Source organism: Thermobia domestica, chromosome 11 (genome assembly GCF_964235325.1).
Source record: "Thermobia domestica chromosome 11, izTheDome1.hap1.1, whole genome shotgun sequence".
Lineage (NCBI taxonomy): Eukaryota > Metazoa > Arthropoda > Insecta > Zygentoma > Lepismatidae > Thermobia > Thermobia domestica.
The window spans coordinates 18,590,316-18,614,767 of record NC_137464.1 but is presented as its reverse complement, the minus strand read 5'-3'; the positions used below and the strand labels follow the sequence as shown (position 1 = coordinate 18,614,767).

General features: G+C 34.9%; 1 protein-coding gene across 5 annotated transcripts in view; it reads right to left on the bottom strand.

Annotated features, from left to right (window-relative positions):
• Bruce (BIR repeat containing ubiquitin-conjugating enzyme) overlaps positions 1-24,452 on the bottom strand; it is a 195,271-nt gene that overhangs the window by 63,335 nt on the left and 107,484 nt on the right. For all 5 annotated transcript variants that reach the window (XM_081730148.1, XM_081730149.1, XM_081730150.1 and 2 more), the window contains exons 31-42: positions 20,144-20,295; positions 18,181-18,436; positions 16,904-17,168; positions 15,447-15,667; positions 13,153-13,405; positions 10,167-10,403; positions 8,635-8,753; positions 8,067-8,238; positions 5,321-5,521; positions 4,497-4,782; positions 1,933-2,198; positions 721-881 (exon numbers count right to left, since the gene is read on the bottom strand). In XM_081730148.1, the coding sequence (XP_081586274.1) occupies positions 721-881; positions 1,933-2,198; positions 4,497-4,782; positions 5,321-5,521; positions 8,067-8,238; positions 8,635-8,753; positions 10,167-10,403; positions 13,153-13,405; positions 15,447-15,667; positions 16,904-17,168; positions 18,181-18,436; positions 20,144-20,295 (2,589 nt within the window). The remainder of the gene's footprint in view (positions 1-720; positions 882-1,932; positions 2,199-4,496; positions 4,783-5,320; positions 5,522-8,066; positions 8,239-8,634; positions 8,754-10,166; positions 10,404-13,152; positions 13,406-15,446; positions 15,668-16,903; positions 17,169-18,180; positions 18,437-20,143; positions 20,296-24,452) is intronic.

Here is a 24,452-nt window from a genome sequence, read left to right as displayed (position 1 = left end):
GCCTCTTTTCATGCGTGGAAATAAATCGCACGGAGCCAAGTCAGGCGAATAAGGTGCGTGGGGCAGTGGAACCACGTTATTCTTAGCCAAAAGCTGGCGAACAGAGATGGCTGTGTGTGCCCAAATCTTCGGTTCAAATTCGCTGAACCGAGCTCCAAGCTATCCCACTAATCTCTGACAGTTGATCAATTGTCTGTCGGCTGTCTGTAAGCACAAGCTCTCGAATTTTTTCAACATTTTCGTCATTTCGGGCAGTTGATAGACATCCAGAACGAGGTTTGTCCTCAATCGACATGTCGCCATGTTTAAAACGAGCAAATCACTCGTACACTTGACTTTTGCCCATAGCGTCCTCTTCGTACGCTGTTTTTAACATTACAACAGTTTCAGCTGCATTTTTACAGAACAGAAAACAAAATTTCACAGCTGCACGTTGTTCACTTAAACTTGCCATCAGAAAAAAAACGAAACAAGAACACAAGAGCGCTAGCAAAAACACACACTGCAGATGAACACAACAAGTCAGATCGACAACACAGGCGGCACTGAATTGGCAATGAGTTGTGCTACACACGCCTAGCAGCATAAATGCATACTACAGAAGCTTCGCCCACTACAATGCTATTCCAGTTTCTTTTGGATACCCTCTCGTAGAATGGAAAGTTCACAAAATTACTCAGTTACAGTTACTACTTCCACAGTTCATTTCTTATACTATACCTGCAAAGCCGCTCTCGCAGTATCCTGAAGCCATTCCAACAATGTTTTTACACGATCTTCTGCCCCATCGTCTTGGGATGTACACAGCTGATATAACAGTTCAACAACCGAATCCACCACTGCTGAAACAGACGCACTGTTATGACCTACTGGCAGAGATCCTGTGGAAATCAAGAAATTACATCATGTAGATGAATCGGGTTCGCGTTCTGTTAAATAGTTTCTACACATAAATATACAGGGTGTTTCAAACCAGCACAGACAACGTTTGGGAGCTGATTCCTGACATCAAGATAAGACAAAAGGTATAGACCAACCTGGGTACATAAATGCTCCCTTTCGGAGTTATGGGCTGCCGAAAACATGAAAAAATGAATTTTAAAGGTCCATAGTTCCAAAACTATGGGACCTACCACAGTCGGGTCAAGACTTCACTTAGGAACTAGTATGTACCCTATCGAAATATCCAAGTTTCAGAATCCAGCGGTACTTCCGTAACAATTTTTATAGACGTAGTTGCTGAGTACTTCAAATTATATGCCCGTAGCCGAATTCCCTCTATAAAAATTGTTGCGTGAGTAACTTAGGATTCTGAAACGCGTATTTTTGGATAGCGCACATATTAGTTTCTAAGTGATGTCTTGCCCTGACTACGGTAGGTCCAATAGTTTTGGAGCTACTGACCTTTAGAGTTCATTTTTTCATGTTTTCGGCACTCTATAACTCCGAAAGGAAGAATTTGTGCATCCAGGTTTGTCTATACTTTTTGTCTTATTTTGGTGTCAGGAATCAGCTCCCAAACGTTGTCGGTGTTGTTTTGAAACACCCTATATTATATATATATATATATATATATATATATATATATATATATATATATATATATATATATATATATATATAGAGAGAGAGAGAGAGAGAGAGAGAGAGAGAGAGAGAGAATAACTATAAATAGGGAAAACTAAAGAAAATTACACGAACATCAAACTTTTTTAAAGTACGGAAAATTATTTTGGTCGGAGAAAAATGAAAACAATACCTCACACAAGATAAGATACAAAATTTAAAACAAATCGGTAGCTTGATGCCTTCTATAACAAAGATGAATTTTATAATTTTACACTAAATTTGACAGAAAAAGATAAACCAGGAAATTATCTAGTCTATTAAACCCGAAAGATCAATAAAAATACACAATTACAACTGACTAACCTTGGAGATATGCTGCTGCTCCATTCCTTAGCAGCGTATTGATTTCTTTCAGTCCTAATTCTTTATTGGAAAGTCCAAGCATTAAAAGAACACGTTCTAGATTTGGAGCAAATAGTGACGGTGCTGGAGCTGGAATCAGGAGGAGCCCGCAACAAGCTTCCAACAGTCCAGGAACAGATGCAGCGGCACTCACTATTAAGTTAGACAACTCAGATTTTGGACAGGGAAGAGTGAAACAATGATGTAACAGCCGCAACCAGCCCAAGCTAAAATGAGATTAATAATCACTTAGCATTATATTTTAATACTACACAAAAATAATAATAGTTTTAAGGTTCATTTCAAATACACAAATTTTTGATTATACAAGAACAACAATTGTCTTGACTTACACAAAAATGAATGATAATGGTACGGAAAAAACTGATTCATTATATGATAAATATTCTGTCAAAATTAAGGTACAGAATTAAAAATTTACACCACACTTTTTCCGCATTTACAAAATACCAGTAAGTGTATGAAATTAAAATATTTTACTTATTCGTATAAATTGAAGTCCGAATAGAAAAAGAACGCGTAACTCTTAAAGCAAATTATCTTCTACTAAGCCTTTTTTCCAGTTACCTGGAGTCGGCTTTTCAAATTGCTCTCCTTCATCTGCTTCTATCTTATGTCATATCCACTGTGACACCACACTGCACCATATCGTTCTTAACACACACTTTACACTTATTCTTTGCTTAGTCTCGGGTTCGTCTCCTACTCAATTCTATAGCACGTACTCGGTAAGCACCGTATTCCACAGGTCTTCTTCATGCCCAAACCATCTCAGTCTACTTTCTTACACTTTTTCTACAACTAGTCTACGTTTACTGTTCTCCAGATTACATTATTCTTAATTTTGTCCGCTTCATTCCTCACATAGACCGCAGCAGCTTCATCACCGCAACATGCGACTTCTGTTCCTCTCTCTTCTTTGAGTTGATTTTGAGTTTAACGTCCCGTTCAGCAGCGAGGCTATATGAGACGTGGACCTACTGATTAACGTGGAATCCGAACCACATGAGCTCCCGCCCTCTCTTCTTTGTCGTCCAACATTCCGCTCCGTACAATAAGCCAGGTCTCACTACCAAATTGTAAATTTTTGCTTTTTTAGGGCTTATTGGTACCCTATGATCACACTTTTGCTACTTTTTTCTATTTTGTCCAACCGCTGCTGATTCTACTAGTTACAGCTTCTATTCCTGCATTTTCCCGCAATACTGATCTCAAGCACTTGAATTTCCTCGTCATTACCTCCTCTTCTTTGTCCAGTTCTCACTATGTATCTAATGTCTCTTGCAATTCTGCCTTGGTCTCACCAGCTCGATGACATCCGCAAAGAGCATATTCCAAGGTGCTAACTCTTGGATATCATTTGTAAACTCGTGTTCGTAGGTGTTCTCGGGGTACGCGTTTCCTCCCAATTTCTCATTTCACCATTTTTTCCACTTTTTAAATCATCGTCTCCTTCAGCCTGAACGGCATAATCGTGGGACGTAAAAATTGAGATTTCATTTCATTTATAAACTCGTCCGTTACAAGTGCAAAAACTGTATAGGCTAAGGCTAAATCCCTGATGAAGTCTCAGTTTAATTGTGACGCGCTCTTCACGCCTATCCTATAGCAATCATACATATCTCGAATTCTACAGATGCATGTATTCGGAAAATACTTTTTCTTCAGTGCTTACGACACAAGATCAGCTGCGAGCATGAATCGATGATATTGACCACAACATTCTACAAAAGGTGTGACAGGGGATAGACTATCGGCTTGATGTGTTTCTTGTTACGCGAAGTTCTCACATACAACACTTGTGATATGTTTGAAGCAAATTTTGACAGTTCACCTTTCTTAGCACATATTTCACAATAACATGTATTTTATTAATTTCACAGAATAAATTCTGAAATCGGGTCCATTATTAATACTTGCCCTGTATACAAACATCAAACACACAAAACTAAGACGATCCACAACACAGGACATCACATTGTTCTTTTTTCTTCTGTGTGAAGTGTTTGATTAAAAATTCCATTATTTCTTCGTTTGAATTTACCCATGAGACGCAACTGCCTAGACAGTTGCTGCAATTATTGCGAGAAATATTCTCTTTTCAAGGCAATTGTATTACATTTAACTTTACATATCAGTACACATTTTTGCATTAAAACCACACAATCTCGAGTACTGGATCGGACCCCACTTTAAACAGTAAAACCCATCTCATATTCAATTAGGTGTTGAAAAAGGACATTAAATTTGAATCAATTGAACCAAATCGTTAATAGATTTGCATTATATTTGATTGATTTGGAGTTTAACGTCCGGTTCAAAACCAGGCTATTTGAGGTGTGGACTTTGAGACCAGGTCTTCTGCCTAAAGCGTGCGCTCCATATACCCAAGAGAGGGTTCTGTGTGCAATATTTGACACATATGAAAATCTACAGGTATGAAGGTAAATTAAAAATAAATAAAAGAAAAGAAGCAGTAAAGCTTCAGACTTTTTAGCCATTACCTGGACTTGGTTAGATATTCTTCATCTGGAACATCGAGAGAAGAAGTAAATGTTTTCATTGAAGTTTCACCGAAAGTAGTGGAACCCAAGAGACGAATTTGTGATAAGCCAATATTTGAAGAATCCCTTGGTTTATATAATCGAACTAAGACCATCGTAACTATTTCTGGCTGTGGTAGATGGAGACGAATGAACGTTAATCCACTAGTAGTAAGAGGTGGACATACTGGCACTAATCCTGATCCACCCTCCCTTGAAACTTCCACAGCAACAGCAGCAGGACATGCTAAGAAGAGAATAGTCACCAGGTTAGAACAATAAAGTTTTCTAATCTATCCTAGTTGTTTCTTCTTAATCTTCTGCTTACACAATCATTTGAATAAATTAATGTAATACTTGAATTACCTACACATCAAAACGAATCTTAATTGATTAGATAAACGATTAAACATCTGTCATAATGATGTCCTAAAACAATCGCATTATCTCTCATCATTTTACTTCAATACATCCAAAAATGAATTTCAAGGGCTTTCCAAAATCTAAACATTTCAAGAAACTTGAAAATATTGTAGAACTCTGATGTCCTCTAAAAGTATATTACATACTAAATTAAGGGCTGTGGACAAAGCCAATAAATACTATTCTTTAATGTTTCTATCGATACGTTGAAAGATATGCAAAACAATCCAACTATAACCAGTTCGACTGATTTCATGAACAGTTAAAATTTAAAACAAACAGCTGTAAACATGTACAGTGGAAACTTTCCTCAATATAAAGAACGAATTCAATTCATGAGAGACAAAGAAAAAGAAACGTACTGGCAAGAGATGTGAGATGAGGTTGTAATTGAACTTCTTTCAAAAGGACAGCGCATGGAAGGGTCAGTGTTAAATCAACCCAAGTCTCATCAGGATAGAAGTGATACGACCAAGCTGGTGTTCTTGCTCGTCGATGGGGTGGTGACGACTGGATCAACACATCAGCTGGCTGAGCTGTTGGATTGCTTGACGTTATAGTACCTGCAACATAATAAAAAGAAGTTGAAATCTTAACTAGACAAGCCACAAGAACACAAATTACGAAATCATACAGTAACAGATTACTTATATGAACAACACAAATAATACTTTTATGTTTTCATCAACGGACAAAGTTTTATTTTTATACACTAAGTCATATGAACTCATACTTTGATATACTTCTACACCGAAATACAGGAAAATCTTCCAGAAGATTTCCATATTTATTGAACCTTCAAATAGCTACAACGTAGATTATTTCAGAAAAGTAACACATTTTTTATGAACGGTTTAATTAAATACAAATATAAAACTAAACAATCAGATGCACGTATACTATCTATTCATAATACACAAAACTTCTCACTCTAATTCCTAATAGTTAACACTCGCCACTCCACTACGATCGCTGCCTGCCTACCTGCATGACTTTGAAGATGCTAAGCATGAACGTACTCTACTACTTATTATGAGGACAAGGGTCGTATTAAATGTAAGTAAGATTGTAATTACTTACATAAAATCCGCAAGTATTTATTCCACATCAAGTACAATATAATTCAGTAACTAAGCACAATATGAACTCAGTATACGGACAAGTTGTTACCTTTACCTTTAGGACTGCAATATTTAACAATTTTACCTCGAACCCACATAAAGCGCACTACCATTAATAGACCTAACTATATTTAGATTTCTGATTTAGTATTTGTAAATGAAATGAAATCTTTAAATTTTACGTCTTTTTAATTTTATTTCAGCCAGCCTAAAGGAGACGGTGATGATGAGAAATGAATGCAATGGTGGAATGGATAGTGGGAGGAAACGGGAGGACCCAAGAAAACACACGCACGCGGTGTTTGTCCACCACAAAGTTCACATGGCGCGAGCTAGAATCGAACCAGGGTCCCCACGCACCAGGGGTGAATGCTCTACCACTGAGCCACCGTGGCCTCGCATTAGTATTACTGTAAACACAACTTAGTTGAGAAAACTAAAAACAGTTAAATGTAAAGAATCAGAACTTTTAATTGAGCACGGTTTTAGCCTATAGCGTACAGCGGACAAAACGCCTGGGAAGTGGACCACTAGTACTTATAAGATGTAAATGTCTATTATTAACTTAACGTTGTGTAAGCATTTTATTTAGTATATGCTTTAAAAAATCACAATGCAACTGTTTACAATATACAAAAGTCAATTTGGTAAATAAATGGTAAGTTAATCTTGTAACTACTAATAATGCTAAAATAATTTAAGGAAAGAGGAATCCACATCTGTTTAAAAGTCTGTATCATCGGAAACATAAGCAGGATATGTTCATACTGACTAGAAATAGTGATTTCAATTCGCCAAGCATGTTTGACTTTTTTCTATTTTTTCAATTTCATCTCTGGATAGAAAACTGGGCTTTTCTAACGGAGGTTGGCCACGACAATTTCCACAACTAACAGTATCTTACTAAAGTTATAATTTTCTTCTGCATATCTGCAAATACCTTAGGTAGGGGAGTGTACAATTAATAAAAGCAAAAGGAAAGCAAATAACGTGGTACTATGTCAAGGAAAGAAGTAAAATACGCTAACAAACACGAAATAATAACACAAGAACAGTATCACCTTCTTTGAAGTCCTGTTGTAACGTCATTTGGTCTAAAAGTATATGTTGCTTCTTTATAAAACTTCACCATCTAAGAATTTAAGGAACAATAAATTTATTCAAATTACTGATTTTCCTTCGAAAATTTCTTTGTATATATTCTGTAGATTTTACTGTGGTTTTAAACTTTTTTTTTTTCACTTTCATTTCCAGCTTTATTTACTTCCTTGCAGTTTACCGTGAAATTCTCTCTCTCTGCTACAGAAGATAGGTACAATTTGACGAAAATTATAGTTACCTTATCGACTACTTGAGCGGAGGAGAGAGTAACAAACAAAGATGTTTTAAAACGGATACGCGAGAAGAGAATTTTAAAAAGCATCCATTGTAGGGAGCCTAATTGGATTGAACACATCTTGTGAAGACGTTGCCCTATTATACCGTCATTGAGAGAAAGATTGGAGGAAAGCGATGAGTAGGAAGAACACCACAACTGATCGACAATTTTCGAAATGGAAAAAAAAATACTGTAATTTAAGAGGAAGCTTATGATCGAGAAATATAAAAGAAAAATTTCCAGGTCTAAAAACTACCTCATTACTCCCAGGGCCTGCCAACAGGTAGAATACTTAATAATATCGACTATTATTTCAATAAAAGAAACGCACAGACATTTATAGTTTATTATTGACTCAAAACAAGCTATTTTGTGAAGAATAATTGAATGAAGCATTGACTGATTGAATAAATAAATAAATAAATAAACAAATAAACATGGTATTTGTAGACATGATTTCATATCTTTTTAAATGCTAATGATGAAGTCAGGTTATTAGATGTCGCTACCTGCGCTATCGCTCCTACATTCTACTCAAACGTTCTTTTCTAATTTTAGTCTGCTACAAAACGGATTAATACTGTAAAAGTTTCGTAAGTTACCACTTACCTAAAGGAGCAAAATTCAATAAACCTTCTACGCTCTCTAACTGATTAGTTCCCTTTTTCTGTGTTATATTGCCAGAAGCAGAATGGCTTAAATGCTGCATTACCACAGAAACTAGACTGGGATGCGAGTTAATGAGCGCTTGGTTGCTTTTTACAAGGTTTTCGCACACAACCTAGAACACAACACGAAATAATTAGTATATACTAAAAATATACGCACTTCTGCGAAATGTAACAGCAAATTTTCACTACTTAACAAGATATACATTATTTCATTCTGCACTAATAGAAATTTTGAGCGGTCAATAGCAGAAAACTTTTGCCTTTGCTGAAATTATTTGATTAGTTGACTAGTTTTTTAAATAGAAAACTGACAATGCAGTATGCACATTGTAATAAACGAAGCTAACAGCAGAAGCAAATGACAAAAATTTAAGTTCGTAATGATTTATTGAGATTCCTGACATATCATTCTCAAAATGAATCCTCTACATCCAGAAATTTATTTAATTCTTAACAATATTCAGTGCAAGGTTTATAACCTACAAATTACAAAGTTTCATACATACTTTTATTCCACCCATTCTGCTGAATTCTTCCAGCGCTTTTTCAGTGTCAAGAACTTTCAGGATAAACCACAAAAGGGGCTCTGAAAGCTGCATTACCCCTATGGTACCTCCATTGCATGCTGAAAATAACAACATCACGAATAAGTGTTCGTTTCTAAACAGAATTAATCGCAGTACTCAATTATTACTTTATTTATTCCTTATGCCTACAATGCTTACTAAGATATTCCATACGATTTACGAATTATGTAACACAACAGTTTGTCATAAAAGTCAATTTATCCTACACATATTTATTTTCACTTTTCATTATAAGTGGGAGTGTTACTATTACAGTTAATTACACATTTCATTAAATGAAAAATAAATAAAGTAAATAAAGTAAAAAGAAGACACTGTAAAGTGGATTTGACTTCAGTCTGCCATTTCAATTGTATGTAGAACGTTTTGTCTGAGCAGCAAATATAAAAATACGTTCATTAGCCTGATTAATCCAACTTCTGAATCTTGAATAGTGATTAACAGATCCGTTTGCTTTAAAGGCAGGTTAGTTTCACAGAAATCGACTTACACCGAAAGTAAGCATAATGCAAAATAATGTAATGAAACCGGTTTGGGTTTACACAGGATGATTACCATAAAATATTTTCACAAATTACTAAGTACGTAAAATAGAAAGGTTAAGTGAAATGGAAAGATTATGACGTGGTTCACTGAATCGTATAAAAAATTCAAATGAATGAAAGTATGACAGTATACAAAACGAAATATTTAGTTTAACATCCCACGATTATACACCAAGGCTAAAGGAGACAATGATGAGAAATGAAAAAAGTGGGAGAAAACGGGAGAACCCCGAGAAAACCCACACACATGCTGTTTGTCCACCACAAACCTCCTTGGCGCGAGCTGGGATCGAGCCAGAGACCCCACGCACCAGAGATGGAAACTACCACTGAGCTACTGTGGCCCCAACAGTATACAAGCAATCATCATAATACATATGAGTGTTCGTACACTTACACGCTGCATAATTTTCTAAGTAATTATACACATCTTCATTGTACTTCACCGACATTATTCTTCCTTGAATAAGCTGATTATCATATTTATTGACCTAAACTTGATGTATAATATATATCCGGTAAATAACTTTTTTATGTTATTTCCATCCCTACGACACACAGACGTTGAGACACTACTGCAGATGGACGCTACAAGATACATAACGAAAATCTCAAGTATGAATAGTCTTACCTTGTATCGCTCTAGTTTCGAAAAGTCAGTTGCTTACTTTCTTAGGAAAGTTCTACAAAAAGGTGACGAACTCTAGCACATGGATCTAGTTTAACACCATTCAGAAAACAAGAAGAAAGTGTTAGCGCACACTAAAACAGTCTGATTAAAATACGATTATATCGTGATACAAGGTAAAACTGTTTATATACTGTCTGAGATGAAAGAGAACTTTTTTTTTTTTAACACTTTCATTTCAAACTAGTGGTAAAATTAGTGAACAGTAAAAAACTAACCTGATGAAAGAAAATCGAATAGCGGTTGAAGAACCAATAATGGTGATGTTGACTTATTTGCCAGCATCGAAAGAAGCTGAAACACAGCGTCTCCAACAGAAAGAGGTTCACCAAGAGCAAGTTGTTCAGGCAGCTGAGGAGGTGGAGCTGCAGATCCAAGTAACATTGCTAGAGTTGACCCACTGCATCCTGCTAATGCACTTAGAAGCCGCAGCATGGTAGGGTGATGTTGCAGAACTTGAAAGAAAGAGTAATTTTTAAAATTACTATGTACACACTATACATTTACACATAAAAGTTATAGTGTTCAAGTAGATCGAATATACAAGCTAGATATTCAACGTCTACAGTGGAAGACTGTATTTCAACATTATTCAGTAAGAAAATTAAACTTCACACACAAAGCTGAATGACTAATTAACACACGATAGGAGATGCATTACAATTGCCAGCAGAAGTGAATACTCACATATTTAATGTCCTTCGTCATAATTTCCAAATGGAGGCAAATCTTCGAAAAATGAAATGAAATTTTTAAGTTTTACGTCCCACGGTTATGCCGGTTAGGCTAAAGGAGACGGTGAAGATGAGAAATGAATAAAATAGTGGAATGAAGAGTGGGAGGAAACGGGAGAACCCTCAGAAAACCCACAAGCACGGTGTTTGTCCACCACAAAGTCCATACGGCGCGAGCTGGGATCGAACCAGGGACCCCAAGCACCGGAGGTGAACGCTCTACCACTGAGCCACCGCGCCCCCAGCAAATATTTGAATGCATTGCTTATTACAAGTAGCAAGTACCTTGTTTTGGCTGTTGTACGCGTCTTGATCTGGAATATCTTTCCGTCTCTGAACAGGACCTAACAATATCGGTTCGCAATATACCAGATAAACAAAACCTTTGATTTTTCCTCTTGTAAGCCTTGAAGCTGAAGTTAGATCCTATTGAACGGTGATAGGTACGCATGCCAAGATCATCACGAATACGATATGACATTGTTTGGGGGAATATTTTCATCTCTTTGGTCACGATTTTTGATTTCGAACAAGATCGCGAGAGCTTCTGGACTTGATGGCTTTAAAAGACCTATGTAATTCGCACAATGGGTGGCCTATCACTGGTTGTGTTAACCTCATTACACATCTTGTGAATATTTTATTGGTAAGTCGAAGCTCTTTCAGGAATGTAAATATCGTTCGTGGGTGATGACCAATTTCTTGTAATGGTAGTGGTTCTTGTTTTGTTTTTGTGATTCCCATTCAATTTTATTTACTACTACTGAATCTTTTTCACTTACAAAGTGAAGTTCAATCCTCATGAACAGAGTAACAATTGCAACATCTAGAATTAAATAGCGTATGCGACATTTGGGACAAAATTTATGGCAATGCCAAGTATAGTCAGATATTCACTTATGGAGGATTGTAAACCCAAGTTCATTGTTAGACCATCTGAATTCCAGATACAGCGCCTTGGTAAATATAACCATCACATAATACATGAAGAAACATTTTAAATGCCATTCTATATACAACATGTTTATCTATGTTCTGAATATTCTGACGCATAATTTCCACCAATACTAGGGTTTCTACTTATTTGGAAAGCACTAATTCCCTGCCTTTTCCAGGTCAAGACTTGCCAATTCCCAGTTTTACATATTGTCATGGACTACGTTAAACTTTCGTCTGTGATTGTACTTTTAGTTCATTTCTCTTCAAAATGACTTGCAAAGGGCGGTGGAAGGAAACCTTCGATATTTCCAAACTCATTTATGATTAAGAATTCTTTATCTGTAAAAGCTGCTTTGTAATTCTGTCTTTGAATTTGTTTCCATATACCAATGTCAACTACCCCTACACAACGTCATCCTGTAAGTTCATGAATTGATAAACATGATTACACATGTATATATTCCTGTAGGTACACGTACCTACTATTTCATCACGAATACAGTAAGTCGCTGACCTCAGCATTAGTCGAGGAACAAAAACGACTTGAAATCACTAAATTATGGCATTCCTACTTTAGATTTTCAATATGAGAACACTCCGTATCCAACCTGGATCCAAACTGAATACTGAAGTCGAAGTTCTTATTACTGAATGATGCCATCTACAGAGCTCATAGGACAATCCGAGGATTTATCAACATAAAATAAGGTATGTATTTATTAACAGTTTGGCAATGCTTAGTCATGATATGGTACTTGGAACATTTCCACCGACACAAATAAACAAATTTAAACGCACTAAAATCATCCTCCGAAACTCAATTCTTTTCATTTAACTTTAAACAGAATGTTCATGAATATTGGTGAAACAATTGTCGATGTCTAGATTTCTAAGAAATAGTTGGTTATTGCTATGACTAGGGTACCTTCGGCATATGTCCCTAAACAATGTTATTCATAGGTAACTCATAACATAACTGCAATATAATGTAAAAAGTTCAAGTATACTTCTCCCAACAAGGGGGTTCACCGTCTGCTAGAAGTGTGTAGGTAAAGTTGTTTTCCAGAACTAATTTATTTTATGAAGTATCCTCTACAATATAGACGGTAAGGCAAAAAGAGAAATGGGTTTAGAGAAGTAAAAATCCGTACTTTTTTTTCTTTTTTTTTTTTCAGTTTTCCGCTTTTCATGAAATTCCCTGATTTTCCAGGTCAGTAGGAACCCTATTTCCTATCATTCTTTTCGAAATAATGACAAAAGACGTGTGAATGATAAACTATATAAGTAGAGACGTACGATATATATTAACAATATGTTAAATTTTTGCATCTTCTCATCAATGGAAACTTTAATTGCATAACTTTTACTTTATTTTTTACTACCTTTCAACTGATATTCAATTATATTACAAATATTTATTCAAAGTATAGATCAGACTAGTGCTTTATTCAAAATTATCGCACATGAAATCAAGTACAGATTATTATTATTACGACTTATTACGTAAATATTGTTATTCATAAATCCTTACCTGTATCAGCTACACATGGAACTTTAACTTCAGTTTTTGAAGTGATCGGTTTATTTCCGCTAATCGTTTGTTGTTCAACTTTATCTTCATCGGTCTGTGAAACTTCTGCACGTTCTTCTAGACTTTGATTGTCGGTTGCTATATCCTGCGACTGCAGGCTTCCAAATGAACTATCCAGATCCTCCGAACGATCAGAATGGGCTACTATCATACTATTATTTTCTCTTCTAACCCCATGAGTGGGCATCCGTATCTATTGAAACATTGAAAGCAAATACGCAATGCTTACATAAATATAATACATACAAGAATAAAAGTACTTAAATTAATAATAGAGTTACATGAATATAATAAGAGTTTTATGTAAGTGAATCCGATACATTATGTTATTTAAATATAATAGTAAAGTATTAAATAAATGAACCACATGTATCATGCTATTTAAAACAAAGAAACCTACTTAACTGAAAGACCACCTATTCTAGGGATCTACAATCACAATAATGTGCTGTTATTTAAAATTATCTATATATATATATATATATATATATATAAACAAATAACTGAACTTGATTATACATTTAAGGCTGTAGCAAACTATACAAAATGGTAAAAACAGTGTAATGGTACTTGACGTAGAATGGGTATTACATGCAAATTAAGTACCACCATTTGACATATTTTCCTGAGAAATTCAAGTAATTCATACGCCCAACTTTTCATAAAAGGGTAAGATCCTATCAAGACGAAAAATAAATAAGAACTCGTAACATATCAAAAATGAAACAATTTAAGTATTTTTATCTTAATCTGTGACTGAGGTACAAATTGATTTCAGGTATATTAATCGATCAAATCACAGGAATTTATTACGTTTTCAGGATATGGGCTAATAGTACATCAATTTGTAATGATGTAACAGTTTTCAGAGAGTATTTGTGCTACTAGCAACGATGTGATAACAGAAACATTATTATTTGATACCTCTTAAAAATCCAGATACGTATCTGTCTAACTAGCAATATTACTTCTGAGTTACAACTGCGTTAAAACTGATGCTCGCCTTTTAGCAAGCTAAGAAACACTGCGAGGTGTTGAGATATCAGTTTGAAGTTGGACCTCTTCACGGAGGGCCCTGACGGTCTCAGTTTTTGTTTAATCTTTGTATTCTCAGCCATTTCTTATAAGCACTGGATGTTATGTGAGATACAGGACCCACCTTTTGCGGCCATTTTGAAAACGGTGGCCCAAATCGAAAATTGTTTCCTATAAAAGTTGTTTCGTTTTTCAAGGACTACCGAATGAGGTATGACTCAATACATGTTCCTATTTGAAAATTTGAAGTTGGCCCCTGGGCCCCCTTCAAGCAGGGCCCTGGGGTCACCATAACACCATGTGATGTGTTCCATGACATTTTCCTATCTCAGTTTTTGTTTCATCTTTGTATTCTCAGCCGTTTCTGATTTATAAACACTGGATGTTTTATCTGAAACTCTCTCTCTCTCTTATATATATATATATATATATATATATATATATATATATATATATATAAGGAATATTGTGGTTATATCATTGAAAGCTTATTTATCGTTAGCACAACTACAATGAATCCCTGGATTTGATGCAAGTCCTATCAGTCCCATCTAAAACAGTAACTCAAATTCTTTTGTTTTTAGAAGTGTTCTGAGCTTTTACTGTCTTTTCCCCACCTTTCGATTTATACTCTTTCAATGTTTGATGTTAGGTATATGGCTTAATCGAATTATTCGGTAAAATATACCAACAGAGTGCTCATTTATTTCCATACAACCTTCATTCTACTGCCCCGTACCATTACACAGCTATTACTGGTCAAATTTGAATTTTCGGACACCTGTACAACGAAATACCATTAAATGCAAGAATTATAAAGTGGAAAAGAATTAGTGACTTGATTCATTGTGGATCTTACACAATACGAGCTGAAAACAAACTCGCGTTAATCAGACAGTAAGCAAAGTATGTGAAAAATGTCAAGATATCTTCTTATTTCTCTGCAGTTTATATTCACTCCACACCTACCTCAATAACAAATCTTTTTACTGAAGTACTGTAATATAGAATATTGGTAACGTTGATGGAAGAATATACGAGTACAGCAAACACTGCTTCCAAATTTCAAAATTTGTTATTCCTAACTATGCTAGAGAAACGACTTAAACCCAATGATGGTATTATATAAGAAATAAGGAATCAATCTAATTTTTATTATAAAACATACTTAAGGCAGATACAATTTTATAAAGTTTTACCTGCTGTGGAGCTGACAGTGGCGTTTGAATCAATTTGTTAACTAGTTTCAGCAGACTGCAAATCAAAGAATCCCATGACGCAGGCTTTCCTTGATTGGATTCTCCTCCCAGAACGGAAGCAAACAGACCTCCAAAGCAAGACGAAGCACTCACTCCACTTTCGGAAACGCTCCTGCACTTTACTTTTTCAGTGCTCAAAATGTAGCTATACACAAGCACACCTGCACAATTACAGAAATTTTAAAAACACATTATATTTTTTTATCCCTATCATACTATTACCACATATAAACATCAACTGAAAATAAATAAATAAATATATATATATATATATATATATATATATATATATATATATATATATATATATATATATATATATTATACATATATATAAATATAAATAGCAAATAGTTTTGAGATTTCGGACAAGGTCAGTTTGGACCTGTCCGACAATTATGGCTGCGTATACGTTAGACGCTATGATAGTGAGAGTAAATTTTTCAACATGCATTGTAGAACTGCATGGTTTGAGGTCCCATGTGGTGAACGAAAGATCTCACTGTCATGCATGAGGGTAACTTCGCCAGTCCGCTACGTCAGAAAGTTCTAAAGACCGTCCTTCAGTCAGACAATTCCAGATGCTATATATTTAAGCGAACAATGTCTTGTCTCATGCCGCGCAATGTTGAAGCTTTCTTCAAAGAACTACTGGTATCTTGAGTGTTCGCCCATTCAATGTGGGAGGGATGTTGGTCGTCACCTTGATTGTCACGATCCTCCTGTGAACAGTGTCGATGACTTATTGACTCCTATACAATCAGTGTAGAAGGGTTCAGGAATACATCTAACGTCATCATGTAGAGAGGTTCTGCGACATGTGGAGGCTTTACGGCATAATAACTTATCAAAGTTAGTTATTAAAATTGTAATAATTTCTGTAATCATTATGTGACGAATCTGTGGTATAATTTCATTCACTCATACGTGTCTGTCTTTATTTTGTCATTTTCATAAATATCAATCATTGCTTCATTGATATTCAAGAGTAAATCTTAACTTGTATCCGGAATATTAGCATTTTAAACTCAAATTTTATTCTCTGATAAATAATTAGAACAGAAACATTCAATATTTATTCCACCAATCTCTGTCAAAATTAAACAAGGAACCTTACCATTAGTAGTAAGTTTGTCAAACATGGTCTATACATACTGAAAAACTAGACAAATCAGTTTATTGTCTGCTGCCCATTTTTATGTCCTAAATACAACAGTGTATATTACTATTTAGTTTCTATTAGTGATCAGGTTTACAGACAAAGATGCTGAGATATCTTTTGTATATCGGTTAACTTCGTCACTGCGTCTCTCTCAAAACTTAATTCTGGTGTTTTTACCAGGGGGTCATAGTACACTGTATAAAAAGATTTTCTGAAAAAGCAAGAACAGACTTACCTACTGATTCCAAAATACTCATCGCGGTGCTAAGATCTATGTTCGTAAAATGCAAATGTAACATCATTTCAACAAGCTTGCACTGAGCATCCAACGGTCCCTGATGATTCGCCAATGCTCCTGATGGCTGCACCAGCTCATACACAAGTTTCAGTAGCAGTTCTTTCAAAGTATTTCCCAATTTGCTTGTGCATGTGACTACATCGCAGCGTACTTGTAGTCTCACTAAGAGATCATGTAAACTTTGACATACAGATGGTCCCGCCTTAAAAAAGAAAAAGAAACATAAATCATTATTACTTTTCAAGTTTATGAAACAATTCCTAAATAATTACAAACCACAATCAACGCATGACAAGCAAAAGATTACATATTATTTATATTATGTCCCCGTTCTTCACAAGGAATAGTAAGATTTATGGAAAATAATATATGTATACAACTATTTCTAGTATCAGGATCCTTCTTGATTTAAGTTCTATTTTACTAACACTATCTAAACCAGTGGTTCTTAATCTTTTTTGACTGACGGCACACTGCATTAAATGCCCAGACATCGCGACACACTTCTTTGATATTTTTATTATAAATAATAATAATAATAATAATGCCTATTATAATAGTGAAACCAACTATATATATAAACCAACAATATAACTATATAGCACTAAACATTATTACTACCGCTGGAGGTGTTGACTTGTACGGTCTGTCTCGATTTTAACTGATTATTATTTAAATTCATGATATTAAATTCTAAAATTTCGCGACACACCTTAGGAGACTGCGTGACACACCAGTGTGTCGCGACACATCGGCTGAGAACCAGATATAACCCGTCATACATAATTGCCCATAAGTAACTTTTCACATCAAGATATAGTCAAAACATTTTATTGTACGCTACAGTGATACCGTTAGGCAAAATCTTTAGTTAATCCTCACTATGCCAAAATCCATTCTTTTAGGAACATCCATAAATATGTTTTGTCAAAGTTCACGTCATAGAAAATAAACGATTACAGCAATTGTTAAATGAGTATACGCAACTCTGAAATACTATTTTTTATCATAAAGTTTCAGAACTCAGCAAAATATGACGTAGTACGTTTGGAGAAGAGTAACAATTAGCATTTAGCTTTCTCTTTCTTTCTTTCTTTCTTTTTTTAAAAAAAACGCAAAGAGATAATAATTATTATTGCTGCATTCAATAATATCTACATATATGACTCCTCCACTCCATGAAAATTAATTAATATGAATAATAAAATACGTACACATCCTTTTGAAGTATACGCCCCCATAGTTAAACCTGAGCCTGAGAGAAAGCGAAGTAGCATCGGTACAAACTGAGGATCTGACACTATTACTCCAGCCATTCCTCGCAGGGAGTTTTCCAATGCATCAGCCTTGTTCTCTGTTGGCCATGCATGTCCACTTTGGTCTACATTGGATTCTGCTACTGGCAGATTTGCTACTAAAGTGAGGCACTGGAATGCTAAGCACCATGTTCGAAGAGAGATACCGGGATGCCTACGGAAGAAATAACCAGTTAATCAGCTTAAGCTATAACAAAAATTCAGTTAATTATTATGTTTAATTGTATAAGACTAATTACTAGCTTTTTCGGTATTCCAAATTCTGTAAGAATGTTGTACAATGTTTCCCTTCTAACCGAGTTCTAAGCCTTTCTAAAATCAATAAACAGTTGATGTACTGGGTAATATATTCCCACTTCTTTTCGAGTATTTGTCGAATGGTAAATATCTGGTCGATTTCGACTAAATTCACACTGATAATCTCCAATAATTTTATCTGCGTATGAGGTCAATCTTATTAGGAGAAATGCCTCGTTAATATTACAATCAATTTTGTCGTCTTTCTTGTGAATTGGAACAGTGATTGATTCTTCCACTCTTTTTAAATGTATTCCACAGTTTTTCTTTTCTGTATTACAATAATAATAATAATAATAATAATAATAATAATAATAATAATAATAAAAATAATAATAATAATAATAATAATAATAATAATAATAATAATAATAATAATAAAAAGATTTTCGTAACGATATGTTGAATTTTCTTCTTAAAAGTTCAGAAACCTTTAGGATTGGGAAACCGTGATGGTGGTTTTATATATTCTACAGCCTAGGAAACCATATGCTCAGATGAACCGTCTATTACGTATATGATCCATGAACAGAAAATTCGATACTTTCCCGATTCTGAACAAGCTTAAGGAACAGCCAGTGCATTACAGAATTTGGAACTTTACCGATTTTGCAGATCCGAAGCACCTGATAGGTGGTGGTAGATTATTACGTATGTGATCAATCAGTGAAAAATTTGTTCGAAATATTCATACAATGTATATGAAAGTTAAAACTTAACTGAAAAATTTTAAGAATGTATAGAACCACCAGAAACGAAGCTCTTGATGTGCAGATATCTGTCATGTTTTTTCTTTATTTTGCTTCAAAAAGAGGGTGTGTGATATTTTGAAGTAAAAATACTACATACAATTTTGCTAGTTATTTGTGTATCATTTTTTAAAGTATATAAGAGGTTGAATATTATTACATATATTGGTTAATCCTTTGGAATTCATAATGTAAATATGTTAAGAATTTCAAAAGATGTTTTTGAAATGGTTTACTTTCGAGATTTCATATTATTACCTGCATCAACCTCTAATTAAATGAGTTTTTTGTTGTAGAGAAGCGAAACAAAGTGTGCTTTATCAGTTGAAAGCAAAGTTTTCAAAACAAGCCCAAAATTTCCCAATCAAAAAAGCGAAGCAGAAAAAACAGTTTTTTTCCCGAGCCCTTGCATCTCTATACAGGATACCATCAAAGTATTGGCTTCGTTTAACGAAGGAAATAAGAGAAGCACAGTGGTTCTAATGGTAACTCAGTACGCAGTTCTTAAGATCTTCCTTTAGTCTATTCAATTTAGTTTTTAAACTTTTTTTTTAAGTACATAAACGAAGTTTACTATGTTTATTCGCATAAAACTGTTCACGCTAGTGTTAATTTTCGTGCATAGATCTTCAATTCATCACCAGAATGTAATGAAAAAAAATCTGGATATTTATTTGATACGCATCGTATTAGTTCATAAAATACACCTAAGAATGTACTTTTTTTTTTAATCTTATTTTTTCGTAGATATGCTTAAACGGAAAATGAAGTTCAAATAATATTCAATATATATCACATCGATTTGTCATACTTACCAGGCTAGTGCTGCTATCAAACCAGAAACAGCTGATGGACTTAATGGAATTACGGGACCAACTGAAGGATCGAAAGTGGTTTGTCCGTGTGGGTCATCTACATTCAGAGTTAACCACAACTGAAGTACAAGTTCCAAATTGGTCCAAGAATTCTGGAGGGAAAAACAATGTAAAATCAATGTAATTTCAAACATTATGTAAGCCTTTTCATGTAGAAAATAGTATGTTTGAAATATTAAAAATAAATCCATAATAAAGATAGTACACAATTAGATCAGCTTAAAATTAACAAAATCAATCTGATTCATCGGGCAGAATTTTTCTGTCAATTTACAACTTTCATAAATGTACTATCACATGTGAATAAGGAAACGGTGTGTGTTCCATTTTCACACTTAAGAATTTTTACAGAAATATTTTGAAGCTTTCAAACGTTATATTTTGAGATGTAAGTACACTTTACGTAGCAGTAGCAACAAAGCTAAAGTCCAGTATTCTTCTGTTACGCCTTACACACTATAGGGGACGAATTACTAATGCAACAGAATAAGGAACGTAATTGGTAAAACTACGATGGAGAAAGGTATAGGAGCACCTCCAGAACACTGATGGACATATTTATCCACCTCAAAATGTATACGGTTTGGGAAATAATCTACGCACCAGAGGTGAGCGCGCTATAACTCAAATCATCGTGCGTACAACAGAATCTCAAATGACTAGAAAACTGATACCAATCTTTAATACTGCTAAGCTCATACATTTATTGTTAATTTTGTTGCAGAACTCTCGAGACTGACTGGACGCAGAAACTTTACAGACGCGTGTCATATCCTAGTGGCTAGTTCGTCTAGTGGCTAACAAGGGTGTGCCTATGGTCGATTCTCGGTAGGAGAGCACAGAAGTTTAACTTTACTATCATTCATTTTCATTCATCATCCGTCTCCTTTAGCCTAGGAGGCATACCCATGGAACGTTAACTTAAAGAAAGAAAAAAGAAAGAAAAAAAAAAGTCCGAAATACCATTCACTGAGTTAAGATATGTAAAAACAAAAGTCAGGAGGCTACACCGGGGGAGGGTCGAATCTCCAACTCCTTCTTGCTGGGTGGTCTACCTGTGACATGACAAGTTTTTCTATGTTTTCGACTTTATTTCTCCAACTTTAGACCAGCCATCTGCTGGCAATTTGCCGAAACATATAATGTTTACTCCATAGGATGGTGATCCAGATAGAGCAAACATTATATTATATAGTCGTAGGTAGGATGTTCGCTCGAGCGTTGACGATGAAACAAGTTATCCGAAGAAAGCTCCTTTCAACGTCAACTACACATAAGCAAAAATTCTACGTACCACTTTTAAAGACACAAAAAAAAATTTAGCATCATGTTTCCGAAAATTAACAAATTACACAAATAATGAGTAAAAAGTAAATTTTGCACCATGCACTTAAACGAATCACCACGAGGCGTGAGGGGATGACATGCACAATCGCAGAAAATACTCGTCAATTGATCTGATAATTTTAATTATATTGAAATACTTACAAGTCCCAATATTATAGTATGGGATATTATTATGATGTTTACATGTTGATGGATTTCTAATACTCTGATATCAATGGATAATTATATAACTGTTGAAGTATATGTCACAGCTAGAAAATCATGATGTTGAGCAATGAGTCCTTTCGCGCCGAATGGCGTCGCCTATCGCCAAGTCTCTTTAGCTCTCGCTGTTCGCGTGAGTTTCACGTGTTGGATGACGTAAGAGCGGACTGATCTGTGATTGGCTGAAGAAGTGTTGATCAAGGTCACTCCGCCCACACGCATCTTCGGAGTGAGAGAACGCACACATACATAGTAACATCGTCTGCTAGAATGCTAGTCCTTTTAATTAAAAAGAGAGTTAAACTGCTTGAACTGCATATTGCCAAAATGATGCATAAATGAGTTTATGACAAATGGCACCCGAACAGCTGATAGGTAAAGTTCTGATGAGATACGTTTATCCTAAGAACCCTGGCAACACTTATAGTTTGTGTCTACGTATGACGAGGACACACTGTATAAAGTTTTTGAAGCACTCTTCACTTGGGTTATAGTTCACATTAATGCTTGGTTAACACTGCACTCACTAAAATAAAATGTCTATTCAGTCCATAAATATGAATAAATATATGGATAAGTATTCATTGTAACCTATTAGTTCAAATGTAAATTCACCCAATACTTAAAGAAATTGAATATATAACACATACACTAAAATATTGCAAATAATGTGAATAAAATGAGAAAACACTTCAAACAATGAATTAATTTCAACTTTTAGAAACACTTTCACCTTTGCAATTAATTGAACAAAACAAAAAGAAAAAAAATGAGTATAGATATATATATATATATTTTTAGTTCGAATAACAACACTTCACAGTTTAGTTATAGCACACTGTTTATACTTTTACTATCTGCACACGTCACACTGTCCATGTTGTCCACTATTCACAATCTACACCATGCTCCAGAACAATGTCCAGTCCATAAGCCAGCCTCTTCGTTCATTCTCTTCCCATGAATGAACACTCGGCGATTAAATCTTCTGCTCCTATCCTCTTCCCATTGGATAGGGCTAGGTCCATCGGCGGAAGTTTTAGAAGATCTCTGCATGCCACAGTCCCTTTTAGCACAGGACTATTTTTCAAAATTCGGCGCCAATATGAAGATACGTGGACTTCAGTAACTTATTGCGTATAAACTTATTTAACGTATAATTGCATCTTTTTTTTTTTTTTTTTTTTTTTTTTTTTTTTTTTTTACTTAAAATATGCTGCATTTATTTCTGCTGCATTCGTATTAAGTGGAAGTGAATAGAATGTGTGTTCTTCTTATTGTTTGGACCTACGTGTGTTCTTCCTTGTGTTGTATTCTTCGTGTATGGATATCAAGTGTATGTTTTTACGTGTTACATGTAATTACTATAATAAGGTTAAAATAACATAATTATGGTTAAAAGGAAGTTGACTTGGGATGGGTTAACAAAAGAAATGTAAGTATTTCTTCTTTCATTCCTTTTTTTTTTTTTTTTTTTTTTTCAAATCACTCCACGAGTACAAACTACGACAAGCACGCCCCAATCCTCAACGCCTTCGTGCAACTTCATCAAATGAGTACATGGTACATGATAAATTAATACTGAAATATACCTATAAAGGACATGATGCTGAATAAAATATATATAGATACTATAATAAGCCTATAAATATAACCTTAATGATGACTATTACATGAGTACTATAATGAAGAGTGAAATAAACCAATATAAGCTCGAATGATGGAGAATTATATTGAGGCAATGTCAGATGTCTACAGATGCCAACCTGTATCCATCTTAGGGATGGTCTGACGACTAAATGAAGAAGAGCCAACCCGCAAAAACCGTATAAACCTACCCACGGTAAGTACGACCACGAAGACACACAGAGATGTGGTTACAAAAACAAGTTATACTAAGGAAATCCCATAGAGTGTTATAGAAAACAAAAAGAAACGATGCACATGAAATTCATGGCGAAATGTGGTCGTAGGTCTTAAGGTAAAACTTTAATGTTGTTCCAATAACAACAAAAGGAATACTCCAATAAACGTGTATATTGCTCTAATATCTCCTGACATATCTCTAAATTCAAATTAACTTCTTCGAAGTTCTAATGATAATACTTCTCTAACAAACTCAACAACTTTCGCTCATCTAAATAACCATGTCGTACATACCACAAAATATTTTCGTCGACAAAACTAGAATGTACTCTCACTTCTTGATCTTCATTATTGATACTACACAATTGATCTTCTTTACTTTCCTCTTCTTCTTCGTTCATGTAATCTCCGTTGGCTTCCTTTTCGGCTCTCTCTAAAATGTCACTGAACTGCTCTTCATCCACATGCTTCTTCAGAATTTCTAGCCACTTTTTCCTAGTAGCTGGTGTTGGTCTCCACAGCTTCATTCTAGAAACATTCTGAAATCCGATATATTTGCCACTTTGTGGATCCAATACTTCAAACACATTTTCACCAACTTGTTTCCACAGTAAGTAAGGTCCACGGTACACTTCACACAGTTTGGCTATACGTTTGTCTACCAAGCTACTAATATTGTACTGACGTAAGAAAACTAAGTCACCTTCACACAAAGTTCTTCGAGCTCTCTGATGAACGTTCAACTTTTCGTTACGTTGCTGAATGATTTTCTTTCGCCGTAAGTCAGCCATTATTAATTTTCCATTCCAATCTATACCTTCTTGCTCATCGA